Source organism: Diplotaxodon limnothrissa, linkage group LG10 (genome assembly GCF_057381915.1).
Source record: "Diplotaxodon limnothrissa isolate DT_005_m linkage group LG10, D_limnothrissa_male_GT1.1, whole genome shotgun sequence".
Classification (NCBI taxonomy): domain Eukaryota; kingdom Metazoa; phylum Chordata; class Actinopteri; order Cichliformes; family Cichlidae; genus Diplotaxodon; species Diplotaxodon limnothrissa.
In genome coordinates, this window is record NC_140605.1 from 15,722,710 (window position 1) to 15,749,134 (window position 26,425).

General features: G+C 39.6%; 2 protein-coding genes across 2 annotated transcripts in view; one reads left to right on the top strand and one right to left on the bottom strand.

Annotated features, from left to right (window-relative positions):
- Positions 1-6,756: 6,756 nt before the first annotated feature.
- On the top strand, positions 6,757-18,574 carry arhgap31 (Rho GTPase activating protein 31). The gene is made up of 12 exons (XM_085364468.1): positions 6,757-7,184; positions 10,502-10,604; positions 10,980-11,124; positions 12,330-12,412; positions 12,537-12,644; positions 12,745-12,881; positions 12,971-13,178; positions 13,277-13,398; positions 13,624-13,671; positions 13,880-14,512; positions 14,612-14,760; positions 15,070-18,574. Exons 1-12 carry the CDS (start codon positions 7,085-7,087, stop codon positions 17,068-17,070), a joined length of 3,837 nt encoding a protein of 1,278 aa, XP_085220594.1. The 5' UTR covers positions 6,757-7,084; the 3' UTR covers positions 17,071-18,574.
- Positions 18,575-26,157: 7,583 nt separating this feature from the next.
- gsx1 (GS homeobox 1) overlaps positions 26,158-26,425 on the bottom strand; it is an 838-nt gene continuing 570 nt past the window's right edge. The window contains exon 2 of the mRNA XM_085363694.1: positions 26,158-26,425. This exon is cut by the window's right edge and continues 85 nt beyond it. Coding sequence (XP_085219820.1) covers positions 26,158-26,425 — 268 coding nt within the window.

A 26,425-nucleotide genomic window follows, 5' to 3' on the forward strand; every position in this document is an offset into this window, starting at 1 on the left:
CTCTTATGAACAGTTTTATGATTTTGTGTTTCAGTGTTTAAAATACAGTTTGGGATCATCTTGTACAATATACTGTATTGTTTAATTTATGGGGAAAAGGTATTTCTCTGTTTTAATATAAAAAATACAGTCTGGCTAAACTAATAATACAAAACCAGTTTTCTCATCTTTACTAAAAACACTCTTTTATCATTTACTGGCTGAAAAATTCTAAAACCTTCAGATTAATGAGTTGTTTATTTCCAAAAAGGAAGTGTGTCAAATAAGGCTGTGAGAGTGGAGGTATGGGTTATAGACAAGTTACTCTAAATGGAGCAATAAAAAAAAAAAAAAACTGTCTGCTTGGAAAGCCAGAAGGAAAGAGTGATTCATTTATCAGAACTTAGAAATTATGTCAATATTTTTTATGGTAATTCTATTTTAATGAAGAGAGAGAAAATATCAAATACCTCCCCCAAAATTCCAAGGTTATGAAAAGATTTCCAGAAGGACACATCCCCCAGCATACACCTATTCCAGGAAGGCAGTACAATACAATAAAAACTAAAACAAACAGAATGGGGAAAAAGTACATTTGCCAGGGTTGTTACAATAGTAAGTAAACAATTAATGAACATCCGTTTGTCCCCCTTCCACTAACCTGTTCAATCAACAATTACTCAAACACGCATGCATTTATATTTTTATGTTGTATTTATTAGATACTCTTGATTTGTGTGCATGGAATGAAAGATTCTGAGTCTTAGCTAGAATTATGGCTCCCCCACATTGCCACACAGAATACAATCAATCGATCACAATACTTCTGATCTCAACTTAACTTATGTTTATAAAGCACAGCTTCCTATAGAATCAGTTTATTCCAGTCCAAACTCAATCTTCATGGGTAAGGCCAAAGAGGTCATGAGATCATGGAGTGGCCAGGCCAGTCTGCAGACCTCAGTCCCATAGAACATCTGTGGAGGAAGCTGAAGCTTGGCTAAGAAAACTAAAGGACTTCAAGTTTCTGTAAAGAGAAGTAGACCAAAATCCTTCCTGAGATGTGTGCAGACCTGGTGACCAACTTATAACTTCTATGTATTGTTTTTTTGTTTGTTTTTTTTCTGGATTTTTAGTTGGTTTAGTTTATTTGGTTTATTTATTTTTCTTGCCATTAAAATTAAACAGTCTCTAATTTTGTATTAGTTTATTTCTTTTTAAGTGAGCAAACTTACAAATTCACCAGGGGATCAAATAATTATTTCCCGCACCATAAATATGCACAAAGCTGGAAAAGACTTCAAAGGCACGTCAGGAGAGCAGAGTGTTTATCAGTTTCACAATAAGACAAATTATGTACAAATGAAGGGAACTTGGGCCTGCTCTAAATTATTTAGTAACAACAGTCTGCAAAGATCTTATGCAGTGCACGCCATGCACATCTGAGAGAAATGAAAAGCTGAACCTGAGGATAACAGGAAAAACAACTGTGGAAAATAATTAACCAAAAGCAAGTGTTCATCTCAGAGGACGAAGGAAGGAAGCTTTGCTTTTTGGAAATGATTTCTAACGTCATATCTGGAGGAAAAGTGCACTGCACATCAACACAAAATACCAAAATGTCCTTGTTTGGGCCTCCTGTGATTACCACAGGACCCCGATCTTATGCACTTGTTAAAAAAAATGGGAACGGTCAAGTCAAAGTACTATTAGGCACTTAATGTTCATAATTAATAAGAAGGTAAAGAAAATGCAGGTTATTGCTACTAGAGGTCTGAGTTGCCAGAATCACTGCCCTACACAGTGAACGGTCACTGAATGTGTTCAGTAAAGACGTGCAATGTCCAGCTGTTTGTGACGCATTCAATTTTGTACATATCTATAATAATAATAATAATAATGGATTGGATTTATATAGCGCTTTTCAAGGCACCCAAAGCGCTTTACAATACCACTATTCATTCACTCTCACATTCATACACTGGTGGAGGCAAGCCACAGTTGTAGCCACAGCTGCCCTGGGGCAGACTGACAGAAGCGAGGCTGCCATATCGCGCCATCGGCCCCTCTGGCCAACACCAGTAGGCAAGTAGGGTAAAGTGTCTTGCCCAGGGACACAACGACCAGGACAGAGAGCCCAGGGATCGAACCGGCGACCTTCCGGTTACAGATGCGATTCCCAACCCCCTGAGCCACGGTCGCCCCTATGCATATTTGTTGTAACTGTGCATTACATAAGAAGCACAACCTCACTGTGCAACTTGCTGTAGTGCAAAGATTTGACCAGAGGAGGGCGTGGAGAGCACAACTTCCAGTTTAAAGAGGACATCTCAAGGTATTTAAGAAAATTGCATTTATTGCCAAACAACTGGGACAACAGTGGCCTCAATTCATTATAATAATAATAACAGGATTAAGCTCAGACATGGAACAATAAAAGAAAATAAAACAATAAATGATCTTTCTTGATGTTCAAATAATGTAAACTTATATCTTATTTTCTAGGATTCTAATATTCCTGCTTAGTTAGAAAACATGGCCTAATCAGGTTTGGCGTGAATAGGCTATGCAAACAAAGGGTTAGACTCTCTGTTGATATAGTTTAAGCAAATTGACATAGCACCTCACGCCTATTTAAATCACTAAAGCCAACATAGCCACCTGTCTCGCATCAAATACAGCTGAAATATCAATCTTCTGTCTTGAAAACCTTATATCCTCATGCAAAATCAACAGTTTTTTGTATATATAAAGAACATTTTCTACCTAGTTGTGTCATTTCCCTTCTTCCACATTTAGCTGGAGCCAAATTGTGCTGCAGATCTACCAAGGCATTGCATCACTCTGAGAACATGGAGAACTTGTTCTAAAAGACTCAAAGTAAGGACAAGAATAACTCCTTATTAGTCGCACACACAATGAAATGGTCTCTTAGCATAGACACTTTTTTTATTATTAACCAGTGCAAAGAAAGAGCGGGATGTCTGAGGCTTTGTATGAACAGCATGATGTCATCTCCTCTTCCTATGGTGCAGAATGAAAGCTTTGTCTTGCTGAGGCCAAGCTTGGTCATGTAGCTCACATGTGACATTCACAAAACACTCACAAAAATATCAACTCTGCGAGCTGTGATCTACTCAACAAACCACACAGTGCAGATATTTAAAAAAAAAGGTCCACAGCTACCTGCTGTGTGTACCTCGTTGTTCTTGCTTTTAAATACTATATGGCTTGTGTAAGAGCTCCTTTGTCAGATGTTCTCATTTCTATTTGTAGCAGAACAGTCATTTAAGTATGTGGAAGTTTCCTCTTTTTGCTCCAGTTGTTTCAAACTGTTCAGTTACGCAGGTCAGATGAGTTGAATCTGAATTTTGTGTGTGTGTGTGTGTGTGTAGGTGTGTTTGTGCCTGGATGTCAGTAGGGCTGCCACAAACGATTATTTTGATAGTCGACTAGTCACCGATTATTTTTGCGATTAGTCGACTAATCAGATCATCATCCATTGGACGTACAGCTTATTGCACCAGCAGCATCTGGTCTTATATAACTATCATTAGCTTACAGCTTGAAGTGTTTGTGCTAACTAAAAATAAAGACAAGATGGTAGTTTATTAATTTTTAATGAAATTTGCAGATTGTTTCGGTGAAGTTTAATAAACTCCTTGCTTTCTAAAATATAACAGGACACCGGAGTATATTCTCCAGCGTCTCACACTTCTGATAATCAGCTGTCTGCTTGACAGTTTTAGCTGTGCAAAAACTATAACTTTAATCTCAGCCAAACCGATTTACTCAGGAACAAATAAAATACTGAAAAAAGCCAAACAATAACATTTAAGTTATCTAAGTGACTTATATATGTTTAACCTGACTAGCGAAAGACGGCGGTGGGTTTGAAAACGATTTGCCGGGAGTCCGGTGTTCTCACGGCTCTAGTTAGCCTTGCCCCCGCCTAGCTAACGAGCTAGTGGGTAACAGACGTCTCCGAAAACGTCAGAGCGCTTTTGAAAATATGTGGTGTCTTGATAAACTGAGCAGATATTTGAGGTTTACACAGCTACATTCTCGCCTGAAAATATGTTAAACGTTTATTTTGTGACCCAGAAAGAATAATAAGAGTAAAGTTAAAACTAACTAGCTGCCGCCATTGTTGACAACTGCGCTGGGCTGCGCTATGAATTCTGGGACACAGCTTCTTCTTCTTCGGGGTTTAACGGCAGCTGGCATCCTTGGACATGCAGTGCTGCCATCTTCTGTTTCAGTCCGTTATTACACTCTTAAATCCTACTACTCATTCCTGCGTCCTTTGTGATCTTACAAAGCTTCAAACGATGCGTCGACTATTAAATTAGTCGTCGACGATTTTAATAGTCGACATAATCGTGACTAGTCGACTAATCGTGGCAGCCCTAGATGTCAGTATCAGCCATGTCTGTTTAGAACAAATAGATCCTGGGAAAATGATTCCTTGTTTTCATAAATACGTAGAAGTGAGAACAGATGGATGGATTAACAAAATGTTCTCAGAGGGAAAAAAAAAAAAAAGAAAGACATGGAAACTGGCATTTTTGACAGCTGTAGTAAAAAGTGGTGGTTAATGTTTTAGAGAAAGAAAGGATTATTTGTATGTAAAGAATCCGCATAGAATCATCACCCAAGTCTGCCGTTTTCTCTCTGCTCTACTGAGAATTCGAGCTTCTGTCAACTCATTGTTTTGGTTTTCCGGCCTGTTATTTTACTTTGGTTCACTCACACTGCTTGTGTTAGCGACTGGGCGGGAGGCAGACAATGTCAGCAATGAGCTGGTAAACAGAGCCGAGCATTTAACAGCCAAGGAGCCAGATATTTCCCCAGGGAGCAGGAGGAGGCCAGAACACAGCTAAAAGAAGCATGATTATTAGACTTATTAGGCTTAAGTTATGGGGTGGACAAAAAGCAAAACTCTAGATTAATGCTAACGTTACTGCATATCTCCTAGACGTGTAAAAGGCAGCACTACTCCCTATCTGGTTTACCATTAAAAAGTGATACCAGGCTTATGTTTTTAATGTTTGGTTTGCAGCTTGTTATTTTATAGCTTTTTATTTCTGTATAGGAAAAAGTTGCTTTTACTCCAAATCAGTTTTTCAAGTTACGTAAGGCTGGTTTAACATGCTCTTTGGTGTCTGCATATGCATGTTTTTCTGGCAGGAGTAAATGGTTTTAATTCGATAAATGTCTACAGTTAATAAATCATTGCACTCGGTGGTTTGTCAGGGGGAATCGGCGATTATGTCCAAAAATGTCACTTCATGGAAAATTCAGTTTTTCACGGCTTTAAAATTCCAAGCCTCATTTGCGGAATATGTTTCTTGGGGTCTGTAATTTTCCCTGTTAAACCGTCAGAGTTCCACAACGCTCAAGAATGCACTCACTGGCCATTTTATTAGGTATAATCATATCACAGTGACTAAACGCATTAAGGCATGTAGTCATGGTCAAGATGATTTGCTGTAGTTCACACCGAGCATCAGAATGGGGTAGCAGCTGATTTCAGTCATTTTGAACATAGAATGGTTGTTGTACAAATCGCTGATCTGGCATTTTGTCCCACACAATCACCTCTATGGGTTACAGAGAATAGTCTGAAAAACAAGAAATTGTGGATTTAGAGTTCATAATGATGTCAGTGGTGTAGTGGTCTATGGGCCTCTTAGTAACAACTGAGCATAAACACCACAGCCTACCTGAATATTATGCTGACCATGCCCATACTTTTAGGGCTACAGCGTACTCATCTTCTGATGTCTGGAGAGAAGCAGGAGATTCACCTCATGGATGTACAGCTGACAAATCTGCAATAACTGTGTGATGCTGTCATATTTATACGGACAAAACCCTGGAATGTTTCCATGAAAAATTAAGGCAGTTCTAAAGGCAAAAGTAGGGCCCAACCCAATACATATAAGGTGTACCTTATATTGTGGCAGGTGAATGTATAGACTCACTATTTATGGAGTTGGGCATAATGACCCCTGCAATTGTGTTTGTATTACATGGAAAATATTACATAGAAATCATTTACATTCTATAACTAACACGACTCAGTGTTTTAGCCATTAATTCATTATTTGTTTGAATAGAAACTGAACTGAAAAAGACAAAGATTACATATGTAGCAGTTAGTAACAAGAACCATGTGTTGTCCATCTCGCCACGCCACCCCTCCCCATTTCCCCCCATTTCCCATCTGTGCCCTTCAGGCCCTTACTTCAGTCAACTCCCACTTCCCTCTTCCTTCAGAACCCGTCTGTTTTTGTTTTCGAGCCGGAGCTCTTTGCACAGGAAACTGTATACATTGGGAGCATTCAGGAAGGCAGAGAGAAGTTTTCCCGTTAGCTCCAGGTTTGGGCACATCAAAAAAAAATACAGAGAAGAAGAGAGTAATTACTAAACTAGGAGAGAAACACAAGTGTCAGCTGTTCTCACTCCCTTAACTTCACATCCCTCCCCTTGCATAGTCTCAGCATTTAAAAAATCCCAGGCATACCACTGCCACAAATCAACACGTTTACGTGAATGTATTTATTTGTGAAATTAGAGAAATCTGTGTAAAACTAGGGCCATTCTTCATTGGGGGGGTTCTTGCCCCTCTTGACGCATGTTCGTCTTAGCTACAGAGAATCTGTGAAGAAAAGGAGACAGTGTGGAATGAAGGAAAAGAGGAGGAGAAAGAAGGAGCAGAGCGAGACTGGTTGGGGGTTAAAGAAAAACGACAGGAAACCGACGGATCCTAACGCAGTTTCTGCAGAGCTTTCAGAGATAATGCCACATTCTAGAGAACCAACAGTCACACCGTGTCTTTTTTGTGTTTGGTCTTCTGTTAAAGTGACAACACTCTAAAGGACTTCAAGTTTAAAAAGTGACGTCACTTCTCCTCTCCTCTTCCAGCAGTGTGGTCAGACAGAATGTGAGCGGATGCAGATTTTTTGGGAGCTGTTTGCTGGGATTTCTATGTGGCTGCTTTTTGATCTACTAACTCAACTTTCTTGAGGTCATATGGATCATTCGGTGTGCTCTCAAGGAACCTTTTGCTTTAATCATCTGGACTACTAACTGGATCCACATGAAGAATAAAGGGACGAAGCAGAAGACCAAGAAGAAAGGAAGTGAAAATGCGTTCGGCTGTGACCTGATAGAACATCTCCAGAATTCAGGACAAGATGGTAAACTCTTTTCTTTCTTTTTAAAAATTGCTTCCTTGAAATCTAATTCTACTTTACCAGAACTGTTGCTAAACTTCAAACTATTCCTATTAATAAGTATTTCCCATACAGATAGAGGCTAATGAAGATAATGAGGGTAATAGGCTTTACTAGTCGTTTCTTATGTTGTTGTAGCTATTTTAACAGAAAAATTGTATGAGTAGAAGACAAAACATTCCTTCATGTAATAAACACAGTCTTTGTTCAGCGGTTACATATACACACTGTATGTATCCAAGTTTTTTACATTTAGTAAGGTCATTCATTCACCCACTGACTAAATTAAATGGTCATTTGCGACGTTGGGTGTGGCTCTTACATTTTTGTGTCAGTTTCCTATGGTGGCTATAGTTCCTATGAGTAATTCTGTGCCTACCAAAAGACTTGCTAGGACTGCGGCTCCCTGCTTCTGTGAGAAAATAACGAGCCAAGAAAAACAGACCAGAAACAAAGACTTCCCGACTCATTCAACAGATTGTTCAACTAACCGGGTTTTCATTAGCTTTCTGGGGTTTTTCGTGTCCGTTTATGTCATCCTCGTTCTTTTATCACCACCGTCATATGCGAGGTTTGACATCATATGTTAAATATGAAAAGAGTGAAGAAAAAACCCTCCCACGTGCAGATATGAATAGCTACGCAGAGGGTAACTTTAAAGATGACCTGTTACAGTGGACACACTGCAAGGCGGGGTATTCAACACAGGAAGTGAGGGAGGAGGTATAGGTTGTACTCCTATGTCATGGAAGCATATTGGGCTTTTGTACTCTTAGTGACTCTCCATGAAAGTAGCTGAACACCCCTGAGAGCAACCGGCAAACTCACAGCAACACAACATAGATGATAAGTTGAGTAAAGGCTCAAAAACCTATATATTTTGACGCATTTTGTTTTCTGTATTGCTCTTCTTGGTATGGTTAAGTGCTGAAACAGCTTTAAAAGCACAGCGTTGTGCACAAGTGACAATAATGCATTCAGCACACTTGTACATCTACAATAAATGGTATTTGACAGAAAATACTCTCAACTTTTGCATTTTTAAGATTAACTTTAATCTAAACTGTCAAAAAAACAAACAAATGATAAATAATAGTTGATAATATTTAATGAATAAATATTGATTTGATGCCAAGAAAGTTTAAAACATACACTTCCTGTCTAGATGAAGTAAGGTTTTTTTCAGTTTTTCACATTAGGAATGTGATGTTGGCTCTGTAAAATAACAGCATCAAATACTTTGGTCCACGTACAACTGTTTCTGTAACATGTTCAGTGTTTAATGAAACATTTAAGATGACAGTAGCAAGACGTGCAAATACCTGTTTTTTACAAAGTTTCGTGTATTGATTTGTTGCCACATGCAGTCAAATCCTGTTTCCGAGGCTTCTTTGTAAAACAGATGAAAATCAAATTGCATTTTGTCCTTCTGCGAGAGGCAGAAATCTTCTCTAAGTCGGGAAACGCGGAGGCACAAAATGGAAACTCCAGAGTGCCTCATCGTCCAGAATTTAACCACAAGCATGCTATTAAAAGTCCAATTAAGTCAGAAGGAAGAGAATTTAAATAGCAGATTGTTGGTGTCTGTGGTGATGAATGAGAGACTAACTCCTGCAAGTAATATTCAGGCATTCATTTTGTTGAGGACACAGTCTATGTTTTGTTTGCGAGATCATTCGTTTTGTACGAAAAAAACTGAAACATTACATAAAATTCAATATCTAAAAAAGTTAAATGTTGATTAAAACTTTTTAATTTGTTTTATATTCAAACTTTTATTTCAGGCAAACAAAAACATGGTATGCTTATTTTATTTTTTTTACTATTTCAGCCCTTATCAGTCAGAGTCCTAAAAGAACACCTTCCAATCAACAGATATGAGTAGACTTTTAATTTGGAATGTAACCTTTAGCTTCCTGAGACCTGTGTTTATGTTTAAGTTGCATTTTTTTTCCAATGCTAATTTCTCTAAGCTATATGGAAGTAGTTAATGAGTGAGTATAAAGATAAGTATAAAGACTAAACTTTGTAGAGACTAAAGAAGTCTGTCCTTCTATGGGGCAGTGTGTTTATTTTACAACATAACACAATAATGTCACAATATTGTAATAAAGTATATTATGGCCTCTTCTTTAAGTTTGTATTCAACCTAATAACGTAGTTTTGCAGCAATGGCAAGTGTGTATATGTAAGTATCTATGAAAAAGAAATTCTTCAGGAACTGTGGTGGTGAAAAATATGCATGGCTTTTTTCCAAGCTACCAGTTCCTTTGGCAATAAGTCAAAAAGTTGATTTCGGACACTGCTTTCAGTTTCCTGTCACACTTTGACTATTTAGCCTATGAAACTGACAAGACACAGTTAAACAGTTCAACACCTGCCACTATCATACGTTTTCTGATAGGCTAACATCAGCAAGCGTTTACACTACTGTACAGTCAATATAACTACAAATGGAATAAGTTGGGGACTGACATTCAGTCATAAGTAGCAATATACTTTTAAGACTTGTAAGTCAGTATAGGAACCTTAAATACTCATTTAAAATAATAATGCCTTAATTAAATTCTTTCATCTTTAAGTACGACAAATAAACATGTCAAATACATTCTATAAACCTTCATAATGCACAGTTAATTAATGATAATAATTAATGACAGCAGTTTGCTGATCTGCGTGAAACTCGGAAGATGAAAAATCTGATTAAATGTTGGAGGTCATTTCTATTATTCAGAAGTTTTTTAAAGCAAGAGTAAGCTGACCCAGGAAGTGACTTGCAGTCAATTTTTATTTTCATAATTAGTTAAAGGGAAGCTGCGATCGGATCGTATGGTTGCAGTCCATTCTCATAAGGTTTTAAAATAGTGGAGCAAGACAAAGTTGTGTTCAGAAGGTGATGTGCCGTCGTTTAGAAAGCTGCGCAGGTCAGTGGTAACATTTCAAAAGCCGTTTTCTATTAGAGGAAATGTCGTAAGTAATCCCAGCTACAAGGACTGGGTGTGTCAACTTTCCTCTGAAACAAACAAACCATTTTTAACTTCCTGTCCACCTACAATCACCAGCCCCAAGGAGTCGAAAACGGTCATAGTGGAACAAACCACATACCATGAAGTCGACCGTATGCATTGTTACTGTGGAAAGTTAAACGTACAGCAATTTCCTCCCCTTGCTTTTCCGATTAATGCAATGTGGATATGTGTAAAGGAAAAAAAAAAAGGTGAAACACGATGAAATATAATCGTTCAGGTTTCTCTACAATTAACATTGTTTCTTTAATGAAGTTCCTCAGGTCCTGAAGAAATGTGCAGAGTTTATTGAGAAACATGGGATTGTGGACGGGATCTACAGACTGTCGGGGGTTACCTCAAATATCCAGCGTCTCAGGTACTCCTACCATACTTTTTTGAAGATTTGCAACAATTAGACATGACATGCTAAGAATTACGATTTAAAATCTTAGACTAATCCTGATGGTCTGTATGTATCGCCTCTGTTTATATGCAGCTTCTCTGAACAGTTACTGGTGTATGTATTCTTCTTGAAAGAAACAACACACATAAATCATCTGCGTTATGCAAGTGTTTCCTTAGATCTTTTTTGCATCTTTTTTGCATCTTTGCTGGTGATTTTCCCCCCCCAAAATAACACAAGTCAACTGAATAGACTTAAATCTTACCAGCTACATTCTGCAATCGTAGTTAGCAGGGGTGTTAAACAATCAAAGCATTCAGCTAAGTCTGTGTGTGTGTTTGTGTGTAGGCAGGAATTTTGTTCTGAGGCGTGCCCTGACCTTACAAAGGAAGTGTACCTCCAGGACATCCACTGTGTGGGTTCCTTATGTAAGCTGTACTTCAGGGAGCTACCCAATCCTCTGCTCACATATGAGCTTTACAGCAAATTCACCGTGAGTACATTCAAGTCACATCTGCTGTCGTGATGGGGGAGGGGGGATCCTGTGTGACACAGAAGTGGTTTGACTGCACGTTCAGCTGGTCATATGTCACTCACAAGGGTACAATTAGCAGATATCAGCTTCATATTGGCTAATTTGCATTTAAATGGTATTTTTTGACCTAATGACACTATTCATAAAGAGTTTTTCATGTTTATAACAGCTGTAATTTTACAGTAATGACAACAATAACCACTTCCAAAAAATGTGTTACTCATGAAAAAAACTTAATTTAAAGATGAAAAACATCTTGTCTGTTTCACTGTTGCATAAGATGCACAACGAAGTTAGAAAAACACAGTTAAAGTGTAATCACATCTTCATAAATTCAGATTTTTAGCACCGAACATTTGTGAATTTTCTGGATAAAATGCAGGCAAGAAAGTAGGAAAGAAGGAAACAGGAATATCAAACTCTAAGATCAGGATCATATTTTCTGCCCAGCGTTCTGTGTACTTTCACGGGGCATTTGCATACCTTGGCATTCGTACATTTCGTGCCGCTGGTTCCTGAAAAACTGCAGGACTCCAGTGTTTTAGGAAAAATCTGCCCTTCGCACGGTGCACTAAAAACATCATAAGAACAGTTTAGAAAACTTTATTGTTTTCTTTAAAAGAACAAAGTTGGTGCTAAATTGCTTTCAGATTGCAAACGTTGCTCCTTTTTTTGCATAAAACGTTATTTTTAGGTGGACGGTTTGTACTTTGACTGTTTGAGTTAAATGCAACTTACAAAAGCTCAGCTGTTTGAAGCTCCACTGCATTAGTTTTACAGCAAACATACCAACCTATGCTTGTCTGTTAACAGGGCTAACAGCCCTGACAGCTAGATTTTTTTTTTACCCTACAGATAATTATAACATTAATCATATCGAGTGTAATCTAAGATAAAAAAAAAAAAGAAAAAGAAAGTTCAATGTTGTTTTAGTGCAGGGCAATCTAGTCGTTCTGCAGCTATATTAAGGTTTTCTCTGATTAATGATTAGAGAGCTGCAGAGAAAACGCTAATGCTTTTTTTAAAATATAATGGTACTCTATAATTCAAACAATCTTCTAATGTACTTCCTCTAACATATACTTAAAAGAATGCTGGCGTTCATGTATCTCAAAGTAACAAAATTAGGCTGACGTGAATTATTTTGTGCGGTTCGCATGCAGGAAGTGGTCTCAGTCCAGGACGATCATGAGAGACTTTTACACATTCAGAAGGTCATCAAAGAACTGCCGACTGCTCACTTCAGGTGAACCTTTAACTTCTTAAACTTTAATGGATGTGACAGTCGTCCTGCTGACAAACTCTTTACTGTGTTTGACTAATCGTGTTTAAATAAGTGTGAAAACACATTTTTTCTCACCTATCCTTAGGACTCTGGAGTACCTTGCAAAGCACTTGTCTCACCTCGCTACCCTGAGCACCCAAACAAACATGCATACACGTAACCTTGCTTTGGTGTGGGCTCCAAATCTGCTGAGGTGCGTTTAGATGTGGTTGAGACACATTATACGCCATCCAGTGTCAATGCAAGTTTTTACTGTTGGGTTTCAACACTTGTTTTTGTATTTCCTTTTTTAGATCTAAAGACATTGAGGCTTCATCTGGTAATGGAGATATGGCTTTCCAGGAGGTGCGGATACAACAGTCGGTGGTTGAGTTTATTTTAAACCACGCAGATCAGATCTTCAGCAGTGAACAAATTCAAGTCAAAGAAGGTATGACACTTCTTTTGCTGAGGAGAAATGTTGAGCTGAAGCATTTTCTCAGTTACCAGCGCAAAAAACAACATTTTATATTTCTCCAGGACCGGTTTCGAAGTGTGGGGAAAAGTACGCCACGCTCCCCATCAGTGGCCAGTGTGGGCCAATGAAGTTGATGAGTTTGGAAGAAGCTCAGGCTCGCTCCTTAAGTCCAGACCACCCTCTCCATAAAGAACGCCAGCGAGAGAACAGTTTGCCTGATACAAGCACGGCCACGCTCTATCACACCGTCATAGACATATCAGACAACAAGTAAGATTTGGCCTCAGCCTCACGTGTGTTTAAAGTGCTGTGATGCTATGACATGTGACAGATGCCAGTGAGCTTAATCTTCTCTCTTCGTTTGTCAGGAGAAAGTTTTCTGGGAAATCGAAGAAGTGGAAGTCTATCTTTAACATCGGAAGGTCTTTGGACCCAAAGGGAAAACTTAGCCGGAATGGCAGTGTGCTCATAAGAGCACAGGGAATGACAGGTAAAGATTCCCACAGGAGAGAACTATTTAAAGGAAAACTAGCTAAATATACGTCCCCACCGGGCAACATGAACAGCCAAGCAAGTTAGAAACAGTTGGACAACATGATTTGCCTTTTCCTTTGACCTTCTTTAATGATGTTTCAAAATTATGCAGGCCTTAAAGCGAATATCCAGCCCATGCTAGTTAGTGTTAATTTAATATTTCTTTTTTGTTTTCTTACAGAAAAAGCTGCTCTCCGTCCATCCAGGAGCATGGAGTCCTTGTACACAGGTGGGGCTTAAACCTTGTTGTAACTATTTGCATGGAACTGAAACAAACTGCATAAATTTTGGATGTTTTAATTTAGCAAAAGACTTTCTCTTTGCCTCATTATAAGAGAGTACCATTGCATATACTGTAGTTCTCAGAAATCGTGTGTGTAAAAGGGCATGACATTTTCTTATGCTAATATTTATCACTTTTGGACTTTGAATTGCAGATGATGACAGAACAGGAAGCAATAGTCCAGCTGGTGGACCAGGCAGTATTTTCATTCCGGATGTAAAATCCAGAACGCTGGGATCCGACTCGCTCTGTGACATCAGCGAACATGATCAAAACTGGGAGTTTAAAGGGAAGAACACTGGGGGGGCAACGGGTGGCTGGAATGTCAGCGAGAACCAGAAGGGCTCTGAGCCCCCTCAGAAAAACCTGCCAGAGCAGCTCAAGGTGTTTAAAGGTGACGACCTCGGTGGCTACAAGCCCACCTCCCCAAAAAACAGGAGGATGTTGTACTCGGCTTCCTCACACAACAGCTCCTCCCGACCCTCCTTTCCAGGAAGTTTCTTCCCACTGGAGTCTTCGCCGAGGCATCAGCGCAGAGCCGTCAACATATCTGAGCCTTTTGCTGTGTCTGTACCTCTGCGTGTGTCAGCAGTTATCAGCTCTAACAGCACGCCATGCAGAGGGCACGGCAAAGAAAAAGCAGCTACTCTGAAACCCTGCAAAGAGACTTCAGAGCAGAGCGGCAACAGTGGAAAGAGCAACACTTTCCCCCAACTGGAACGGAAGAGGCAGGAAAGAGCAGAGAAGAATAACGTAGAGGAGGTGACGTCCAGGGTATCGTCACAAGGTAAGGCCATCTTCCTTTTTTTGTGTGAATTGTTGCTCACATCTAAAGTCATACTTGTGTAACCGGTTGCAATGAAAACAAAAAACATGTTTTATTCAGATATAAGGAAAGAAATGGTCCAAGACGGTCAAGGAGAGAGGAATATTTCTCAACTGGAACTGCAGTCCCTTGCAAATGCAAGAGAAGGCAAAGATGCAGCGCCATCTTCTGGGAAAGAACTGCACAACCTGCCCACAGAGAAGCAACTGGTAATCATCTCCGATTACAGATGTTGTCTTTTATTATAGTTCAGGTGTAACACTCCATAATAATTTGTGAAATTAATTTTTTTTTAAGGAATAAGTACTGTATTTGCTAGTATTATTAGTATTTTGCGTCACGTTATTTACTCAGGTTTAGCCTTTTTTACAAAAAGGAACTAACCAGACCCAATAACACTGCTTTAAAATACCAGAAATGTTTTAGTGTGGTAACCCAGTTGTTCTTGCTCATGTACATTTGCTGTAATTTGTTACTCTTTGCTAATCTTTGCTTGCTTATCCCTTATAACTTCCCAGGATAAGAGATCTTCTACTGGCAAAGACCTGTGGTCTGACCTAAACCAGGAACTGAAAATAACTGAACCCGAATTTGACCTGCTGGATGAAAATGTTAAACAAGTTAACGTCTCAACAAGCACTTGTGTGAACACTAAGTTAACAATGGATGTTAAGGCGAAGCGCAGCCGCAGCTCTCCATCTCTGTCTTTGCTATGTAGAGAGCAGTCTTCAAATACCTCTCGGAGTGATTGTGAAGTCGTCGCAAAGAAGCAGCCTTCAGAATCAGACATCTTACTGTCTCTTCACAAAACTGCACCGCCTACTGACACGATGGATGAGAAAGAGAAGAAACTGAATCTTAAAATCCCACCCTTAAACAAAGATAACTCAGTTTACACCAAGCAGAGCCAGCTTTGTCCAAAGAAAGCCAGTTCAGACCAAGTCATAAATCATTTAAGAATTGAGGATGTTCTTGTGGTTGCAGATAATATAGACAGCAAATCTCACAAACACGAAATTCCTCAGGAGAACCAAAATGCCTTCAGTGATGGAGCGAAGAAAGTTATGATTCCTGAGTTGGAGATCCCTCAGAGGCTTCCAGTGTGTTTGGAGGAGAAACGTAACACACTGGAGCTGCCGAACCTCGACGATGATGAAGGAGGGACTTCAGAGGAGCTGGACCTGGTGGAGCCCTGGGAGGATATTAGCTCCACTAAGCAGTGGGTTACAAGCCCACTCCACTCACCTGATCTGGAGCACTTATTTAACCACCTGTCACCCTTCAGCTCACACGGGGAAACTTTGAGCTTAGAGGTGGAGAAGAGCTCATCTCCTCAAGCTGATAACAACAAGTTCTTCAGGAGCACCGAATGCTCTCCAGGAAACCTCCTTCAGACTACAAACAGCAAACCAGAAACAACGTGGATGTACGTTCCTTCGGCACCTACACGGTCGAGCTTGAACAGCAATAGCACAACACAACCTCAAACGGAAAAGTGCAGCACAACAAAATCGAAGAACACAGCGTCATCTCAGAGGTTTAATAGACAAATGTCGTATGAGGCAGCAGCTTCAGAGAAAAGAGAGGAGAAATGCTTTTCTAAACACAGGCCGTGTTCGCTTAACTTGGATCTGGGACATAGGTATATCAGAGACATTTCTAATCAGCAAAACCGTACTTCATCAGAGTTTTCCTCCTGTCAGAGGGGGCTAATGGCCTCATCTGGAGCTGTGAACAACGGGCTGCCCTCAGAGTTGGAGCTGTTTCTGAACGATCGGCAGGCGCCTCTCCGGCGAAACTCGGCCCCGGTCAGCGTGTCTTCTGTGCGGACAGCCTTCATGATAAAAACGTGCCAGGCCAAAGCTGTCCCTGTCATCCCCCCAAAGGTGCAGTACAGCCAGATACCTCACTGCAGACCCGAGAATGAATTTGACAGGGTGAAGGAACAAGAAAAGGAGAATCCTAAAGTGAGCACGGAGAAAAGCAATGCTGCACCTCCTCCGAGCGTGTCAGACCTAAAGGAGGAGCTGGAGAATAAAGAGCCAGCCCCCATACTCCAAAAACAGCCAAGTGTTGAGAAATCTGCCGAGTCTTTGAAGATCTCATCCACTCCAGAATTGCCTGTGATAACCAGGAGGCACACACCCAGCCTGGAAGTGTTTGTGGATTGTCCCAGACCCAGCAGAGGGAACCTCTTACAAAGACCGTCCTTTAGGAACAGACAGAGACCTCAAAGTCTTATCCTGCTCAGCCCTCCGTTTCCCATCATGGACTATCCGACGTCGGGGGATGACGGCAAGCTCCTTTCACCCATCAAGAGCCTGAATGACGCGTCAGCAGCGAATGTCTTTTCTAAAGAGATGGCCGAAAATTTCAGGACAACAGAGGGGATCGCTCTTCAGAATAAAATGACTATCCCAAAAAGCGGACAGAGACTGGAAACGTCAACCAGCTGCTTCTACCAGCCACAGAGAAGGTCGATGATATTTGACAGCAGGAGCCACAGGCAGATTGAGTGACTGGAGATCCACTCAGCGACCATGTATGTAAATAGATGCGATACATCAAGATCCCAAGGAAGATGATATGATAACCTGTTGTAAATTGTATGACTCACACATTCCTTGAAAGGCGGTTTAAAAACAGGAAGTAAGTGGGAAAGAGGAAAAGGAAGCCACGATGTGCCTGAGTGCCATTTATCCTTGAGTGACATCTGCAACCAATGTTTTTTTTAAGTCTCCATTAGTCTATTATTTTGGTCTCTATTGTGTTAGAGATTGATTTGCTGTCATCTAATTGTTTTTAGCTCATTTAGGAAATTTATGTAAAATTCATTTTAGGATAACAGACATTCTGTCTCATTCCCAAGGCATGTTATGATATATATCCTACCCTGTCAAAGAGAATCACTGCCAGACTGGAAAGTATGAAAAGCATCCTTTTGCTATTAAAACTGCAACTTGCAAACTGGCTGCCGGGCAGCTTTTGTCATAGATGGAATAGTGAGCTGTGCTAAATATTTTCTGATGAATGAAAAATCACTATTGACCTTTTAAACCGCAAAAAAAGGAAAACAAAATCTTAACTCAGGGTTGAAAAACTGGTTGTTTATCCAGAGGCTTGAAGTACCATTTTAACCATACACAGCTTCAAAATCCAAGTTATACATGAAAGTAAAATGTTACCAGCAACACAGACCTCTGAAAAAAATGTCCCTTTTAAACTTGTATGGAGTCATTTGGTGTAGCAGTGTCTAAACCACATTTTACTACCACAGTTAGAAGTGAAACCCGAGGGGTCTGGAGATGATTAACGAAGTAGGAAAGAAAACGAAGGGAATATCTGTTGCACTGATTAGTAGATGTTTTTGTGCATAAAAGGGTTAGTAGCTGTATCTGTCTGATATAACAGAAATGTAGTTCAGTAAAGTAGAAGTATGGAGAAGTTTAAAGATATGAAATGGAAATATTCAAGTCAGGTACACTTAGTTCAAAATGGTCAGGTTAGGAAGGTTTGGTATGGAGTAAGTAGGTAATCCATCCTCACACGCATATTTAAAGAAATACATGGACAGCAGATAAGCACAATGTACCATAGTGAAGACATAAATAATAAACTAGAGGATCCACACAGCAGCATGTAGGATTTTAAAATAACTATATTATGATTTGCGTACATGAGTTATCGCTGCAGGAACAAAGCTGGGTTTTTTAAAACAATGCTGTTCTGCACTTTGGGACGCGGAGCCTTTCTCCAGAAGAAAAAAACTGAAACTCACGATCAAAGCGGTGCCGTAGACGCGGCTCACCCGTCAGCCCGTTAGACCATTTGATTCAGTGAGTTTCTGTTCTTTATAGATAAATATGACACTGAGGAAAAGGGCAAAGCAGCCCCAACAAAAGCATGATACAATAAACTCAAGGTGGCTTTATCAATGTGCAAATATGACAGATGATAGAATATGGGTTTGTTTTTTTTACACGCAGCTTTTTACAGTTTATTAAGATCAGCTTTAAATCAATAATTATTCCAAGAAATGTATAAAACTGAAGATATTCCCTCTTAACCCCTAGTGAATGGATATTTGATGCATGAGTTTTGGGGAATTGTAAAATTAAAGAAAAATACATTGCACAATACAAAAAAAGCAAATTAAAACAAATGAGAGCTCATTTATGCAAAATCATATTTCATTTTTGTTTAGTTAAGTCAATAAACACTTTTTTCCACCATAAAGTTGAATATTTTACTATCATTTCATTTTTCAGGATTTAAATGGATGTTGGATGTAAACATCTGTGTATGAGTACATTTTCTAAAATCATGGATCATAATAATTATCTTCAATTTTTAAAAATAGTAGAATATAATGAAATCATCAATGTACCAGCTTGTGATCGGTCTCATTATCCTGGAGTCATCCAACAACACCACAGTCATCTGGATACGTTAACTTGTCCTGTGTTCATACCCGCCCTGTCACATGTTTTTGCATGGGATAAACAATAACAGTGAGATAATAATATGGACATTTCAGTTATCCGTTAGTTGCATCCAGTCAATTTGCAAGTCAAGAATCCAGCCCACAAGATTTTTATTGAGGCCAAATTGTTCGAATAGTTTGCTGATTTAACTCTAAGGCAGAAATGTGCTGAAGGTTGAAGAAAAATTGACCCACAGCAGATGAGCATACCTTTACGATTTCTGCTCCTCTATGCGGTCTGTAAGCAAGCTCCACGGGTTGCATTGACTAATCACTGATGGTTAGTCATTTGTTATGGAGAGAGCTGAGTCTGCAGGAGCGCTGTCTGGATTCTGGTACACTCATTTCTAAAAATGTCAGAATACAGACACTGGAAAGAAACCTGTCCCATACTCGTGAGCGATGTGATGGCACCGCATGAGATTATGACCTTTTTACATACTTGTGTCAACCTAGTTTGTTCTCAATAGCCTGAATACAGATCTCAAGCCTGATCCTTTACAGGAAAATGACTTTATTTATTCCTTTATGAAGTTTCACGTGACTTTACGTAAACCTGATACTGTATATTACACATGCAACGACAGGCTTAGTGAAGAGCTGGTGGCTGTTTGTTTTTTTTAAAGAAGTATTTAAAAGGAAATTTCTATCAGCACATGAATTAAGAGCTTTAATTCCTGTGTCACTTTTTTCTGTAATATGATTGAATGGATTTCACTTTGGATTTAATGAGAGGGTTTTATTTGGTCATCTGATGATGTGATCAGCGCTGCTCGTCAGACAGTAAACTGGAGCTTGAGTTTGTGCGTGCTGACTGTATTCACTGTGCTTGGATCTTAATGGTGCTTTGTGTAAAAGTCGAATAACACCATCTCCGTTTTACATTTTCTGCTATTTTTGAGTGAACAGCCCAAAAAAAGAAGACTTTTTTTTTAAATCACTTTGTATGTTAAATTGTATTTAAGATGTCCTTCATGTAATTAAAAGTTGCGGTGTTTTTATACTGTAGTTTGGACAGCCTGGATGTGTGATTCGTGTCATAGTGTTTAATTACTTTGTAACTCATGTATACTTGTTGATACTGAAAATTATTGATTGACTTGCGTGTAATCATGGAGTGGGGGGAGCCTTCGAGATGAGCTTTGCCTTAATTATCTGATTATGGCACCTAAAGTAATGTACATAAGATGAGTTTTGTTACAACAGAAAGCTATGAAAATAAAATGTTCAAAAAAAAAAATTACATAAATCAGCGTGTCAATGACTGTTATTAAATCACGGCATGTCCAGCTCACCACTTCAGAGCTAGAGTTTAATTATTTGTTAATTATTAGTTTACTGACGTTTCCACTTTGACAGCATGAAGTGTTTTGGTACCCCCTGACAATGAAAGCAACCAATCCCAAAAATGCAAAAGAAAGAAATACTTCTAAATATTTTAAGGAAGAAAACTTTTCATTTGGCTATATTTTCCAAAGAAAAAGTTTGGGTTCCTTAAGTTCTTAGTCATAATTCCCCTCAGAATCACAGCTTTCAGCTCTTTGTTATTTCAAAAGGCTTCTAGCTCTGTGATCTTTCACCACTGCTGTTTTATATTGGTAAACATTTGGAAATGATCCCCTTTCTGTCTTTGGTGTTTTCTCTTTTTTTACATACTCGAGAATTTGCTGATATCCAATATAAGTCTGTTCTTTTCTCATCCAGTAAATTGTCCCCTGACCCAGTGGCTGCAACACCAGCAAATTCTGTTTTCATTTCAAAACTTCACAGACTCCATAAAAAACCCACCAAACATTTTCAGATGCTTGTTGTTTATTTTATTTCATCATCAAAGTTTTCGGTGATGACTGTAACAAGGCCCACCCATACAAAGCTGATTCAAGTCTGAGATTTTGGTAAAAGTCATGAGTGCTGCACATATTTTGTGTAACGCTCCTTTTCACCACTTTGACATGGCACAAAGGATCAGTACACCAAGTTCGCTTTAAATATTGAAACAAACGCTTCATCTTTAACTTTGTAACTTTTTGGTGATAACTTCATCTTCTACTTTACAGTAAGAGACCACCATTGCTTCTCTATCACTTTGAAAGGTACATGCAGGCTGAATACAGTTTAATAGGTTTTTAAAGAGTGCCCTCCTGACTGTTTTTCTGCCCTTCTTAAAAAATGTATCTGGATCTTAGTGCCAATCTTCACAAGTAGATGGTTAGATAGGAATTCTCTGTTTTCCTCTCCTTTTCAAAGCAGCTCCCTGAAAGGAGAATAACAGAGCTGACCGGTGCTGCTGCCTGAATAAGAAGTATTTCTGTAAGGGGCCCCCCCGAGATTTTTCATGTCAAAACTCTGTAAGCCTGGTGGAACACACGCTTCCATTTTAATCTCCTGGCTCTGTGCTTTGCCACCAGGTGACGCTCCTGCTTCACAGTGCACATCCGCGCAAGCCACCCAGCTGCGGAACAAACAAACAGACAAACGCGCTGAAAACGGAGAAAGTGTGCGCTCCAGGCACGTGAAAGTGTTTCAGCTGCTTGGCATACAAGGCGATGGAGATGGTAGAGGTGTGGTGCCCTTTATCTGTCGGCCGAGAGAATCACTCGGGTTGTCTGTCACTTTGGTTCCAGAGTGTTTTTAGTGCGTGTACTTTGCGCGTGTTTGTGCGTCTTTAGGGGAAAGACAACCGCTTGTACTCTCTCCTGACCCCCTTTTTTTTATTATTATTATTAAAAAAGGGTTTCCTTCTGCATGCCCACACAGTAACAGCATAAGGTCTACGTACTGCAGCAGCATCTCAGCAACAATTCTGCTACTACCTGGAACAGAAACTGACAGAATGCTTTAAAACGCAATGACACACAAGTCTTTTTTAACACCATCAAAAGCAAATGAAAACTCTGTAATTGATTTTTTTTCTTCTTTCTAACCTAGACACAATAAATAGGCCACCACCAACACCAACATGTTTCTTTTTCGCATCTCAGTGCGCACGGCACAGTTCTGTTATCCCCAGTTTTTATGTCTAAGTCTGATATTTACATCAGTGGCCTGTGTGCAGGTGCCACAGTCAAACGCCGACAGAAAACAAATACGTTTCTTTGTCCAAATGTCAAATCTCATACCTATTTAGACAGAAAAAAAGACAAATCATCCTCGGAGGCATTCAGGTTGCGTCAGTGGTGGCGCTCGCAGAGGTCTCTTCCATGTCTGAGCAGTTCATTATTTCTCAACCTTTGACACTGCTTGTGTATGGGCCGAGAATTAAAAAGGCGTATTCTGAGCACACTGAAAAAGGCAAGCAGAGCACAGTGCGCGCATTGAATATTCAATTAGCGAGGGGCGACTGAGGAAAAGTGAAGCTGCGTGCCAGTCCTTCATCTTACACTGCTGATTAGCTGTTAAACAGATTATATACAGTTGAATGGGTTCAAATGTTGCAGCAGAATGCAGCCGGAGTTCAAGGCAATGACGAGCGGTTTTCTTCCTTGCCACTTCAGCAAGCTCAACACACTTTGTCACCAACAACAGCTCCGTAATGAAACGTGTTGCTTTTGCGGGGTTTTTTTTTCTGTCTTTTTTTTAATAACATTCATTTTATAACACAGCGTGAGCAGCTGAACCCATTTCCAGTCCATCAGTGCAGGTCGAGATGTTAGTTGAAGCTGCAGCGAAATATAAAATGATAACCGTGATAGACTGCAGACTGCGGGGATAATATTTTTCTGCCTTCTAAATGTTAAAGCAAAATTAAACCTTTTTTTTTTCATTTATAACCACACAAACAAACCCACTATAGTTTTATCAGTAAACGCGTTCCTTAGGCTTACTGACAAAAACTGTTACAAGTCTTTTAAAAACGCCTCACATCCTCAAGTGATGAAATGTTAAGCTAAAAGTGTATTAAAATCACTAAAGTCCTGATTGAAAATTATCTACTGGAAGTCATTTCCCCCCTTCCAGCAGTAAGTCTGGACTCTGCATTTATAAACCAAGTTGGAAGTGTGGAACAGCTTGTATTTATTTCTTAAGGCGAGAGTAAATAAACACCTTAAAGTGTGTAAAAGTTTACAAACTGTTTTGTAAAAAGTTAGTGAGTTAACTTGTTAAGATTTACTACACACTTTTTACTAAGCTGGATAAGTTTAAAGTAGTTGAATGTGCAGTGCCACAGCAAGCCACGCGGGTCCAAAAGAGCTCTCATTGAGAAGCCACGTGTCCGTTTCCAAAGCCTCTCCAACTTAACCACCTCCTTTGTACGACTAACCCACATCGGCAGCGTCCCTCCACATAAAGGGATTTGCAATTTCAAGATATTTCAGCTTAAATGTTTTTGACAGTTCCCTCGCTTTTACCTCGGCTTGGTTATTTTAACTGTGCCAAATGGGTCACCTTGGGTTGCTGTCTGCGCGCAAAGGGCTTTTGCGCGCATTCAGTCTGAATTTTTTCCAACTTTCCTTGACGGGGAAACCAGCTGCTGGTCGTGAAAAGACGGCTTATTAATTGTCCTTTGTCATGCAGAATTGCTTGATTTCTAAAGAAACGTACAAAGGCTCTTTTTCAGGATTCAAGTATTTTGTTTCGTGCGTATTTTCAAACCATCGAATCAGCTGCAGCGCCGCGCCGTCTACCAGACTCTCAGGTACTGACTGCCTGCTCCCTTTGTCCCCTTTTAATGCTGTTGTAAATCGTGCAGACTGATTTGTTACAAGCTGTTCTTTTAATCTGATAGATAAGAGACATGTCAAAGAAAAGCCGTAAATAAAAAATTAGCCAGAATAAAGACAAGGGCGAGTCTGCTAGATGGGCGCCTGTTGACTCAAGCGGCTCTCCAGCGTCAGGGGAGCCCTCTCCTCAGCTCCGTCAAGGTTACGTCCACAATTCCCTTTTCTTCTTTTTAAAAAGACACCGTAGTCCTTTTTGCTTCAATGAATTGATCGGCACAAAATTAAGAATAAATAAATTGAGCATTTGAAGCACCGAGCGTATAAGCTCCCCCAGGGCGCATACCCCCGGGCTATTGAATGGATAAAGGGCGCTTTGCAGAGGACGTTGTGAGCAAAATGGAGCTCTATGGTGCAATTAACAAAATGGTCTAATCCCATATCTTAACAAATGCAAATATTAGAGTTTTGTTAAAATGGTTAAGTGAACAATTAAATGAAAGTTTACAAGTGGAACTTCACATCCAAATAAGGCACGCTGATGCAGATAACGTGCTGTACGCAATTTAGGAACAGTTTTTAGTCTCTTTAGAAAACTCTAGCAGTACGTTTATACGGAGTAAATATAATTTAAAGCCTATTCAGCCTAATAAATATGACTTGGGCAGTCAAAGGCTCTAAAGAACAGCCGCTGTTGCGGTGCGTAAAACGGGCAAAGAAATATGGAACTATACACCTAACTCATAGTTTGATTTTTTGGACGTTTTTTATTTATAACATAATATTTATTTTAAACTGAAATAAAAAGAAAATTACACATACACTGATTTTACACTCGTTTTTCACCAGGAGAGCATTTTAGTTTTTTCCTAGAAGACTGGGTTTCTTTTTTTAAGGGCTGCCGCGTATTATTTGACAAATAATTCATTTGGCTGGTTTAAATCATTAACAATTTTTTTTTTAAATGCTATGCTAATTAATATTTTTTTATGTTATCAAGTTACACGTGTCGAGTTTTAATAGGTTTGTATGGGGCTAAAGCACACAGAGTTTATAAAACCGACAACAATCTTGTGCACAGTGCTCCGTTAACAATTAGAACAATCTGGGTCACGGACACTAAACTGCGTCCTTTTCTCATTTATTTTCATGTTAGATCGATATCTTAAGTTATGCGCATTCCTGATGCACCATTATACACCCACAGTGATTATTTACTCGGTCACACGAGACAGATCGTTTCAGCTGGGATGAAACTTTGGGGGGGGGGAAAGCTCAGAAGGGCCAGGCAGCTATAGCTGGGTCGAGTGCCCCCCAGGGAAAGCGCGTAAGAGGTGTCCACGATAATGCATTTATCGCTTCTGAGTGATAAAGATTATGAAGTACTTAATTTACTCCTTCTTAGGCACGTAATATCCAACGCGCTTCTTCGATGCAAAAGAACATTTTATTTGTGTGTACGACGCAGGGCAGTCTGGGAATCTCACGGGGGGAAATAGTAACACCAAATTTGTTTTGGGTTTCTGTGGGGGAAAATTAACTCTGTTAAGCACCTTTAAAATCTCCCCAAAGCACCAACACACCCTGCAACCAGCAGCTTTAACGTTTCGTGAGGGAATTTTAAAATATGCGTGTTTAATTTGCACAGAAACAGTCTAAGTTCTGAAAAGCCGAGCAAAGCGAACGTTTTCACGTAAGCGCAGCTATCCAAAGTTTTAATATGTGAATGTCCCTATATCTTATTTCTTAGTTTAAATAAAGGATACTAGATACAATTTCGAATATTTGTAATTGTACCTTTTTGGCTTTTTCCTTTTAAATTAATACCCAAACTAATATTTTCAGCCGGAAAACAGAATACAGAATGTTTGTCCCCGTGCGCATTCAGTGGTGCGCAAAAAAACATAAAATAATAACCCACAAGACAACGCAGTCTACCGCTCAGAAATATTTTATTTAAGTATGAACATTTTTAAATAAATAAATATTTTTTTTTCAATTACACTGAGGATATAATTTCAGAGTGGTGTCGGCGGATTTCTCTCCAGCTTTCCATATTTTAAGTCACAGTTCCATCCACATAGAATGAATCTAACCAGTATTTACCAAGTATAGTACAAAATACTGTCTTCCCCAAAATACTCATTAACAATGTTGCTATTGTTTGTTTGGGGGTTTTTTTGTTTTTTTTTTGGGGGGGGGGGGGGGGGGTAATCTTTACAAATATGCCTACCATATTCATCGGATTGGCAACAACAAGTGACTGTTTTCAGAAAAAACTACATACAAAACGTACAACATGTATACAGCTATACAATAATTCAGGGCAGTCCCCTGATTTTAAAATATTCTCTGTCTATGTACAGTCGACTGAACACAAGTGGAACAGTCTGTTTGTTTTTGGCTGTATTCAAAATCATCAGGAGCAAAATCTTTCAGAAAGGGGGGATCAAAGAGGGGGGCGTTCAGGGGGAGACGGACAGGTCCACATCTTCCTTTTCGGACGAGGAAGGAGATATGGGAATGTCATCATCCTCTTCCTCCGAGCATCTGGCGGTTGACAGGGACGAGCATTTGCAGTTATGTGATCCAGTCCTTTGGCCGCTGCTCTTTCCCTCCTTTTTGTGCTTCACTCTGCGGTTCTGGAACCAGATTTTCACCTGCTTCTCGGACAAGTTCAGGTACGTGGCGATCTCAATGCGCCTCAGTCTGGAGAGGTACATGTTGGAGGTG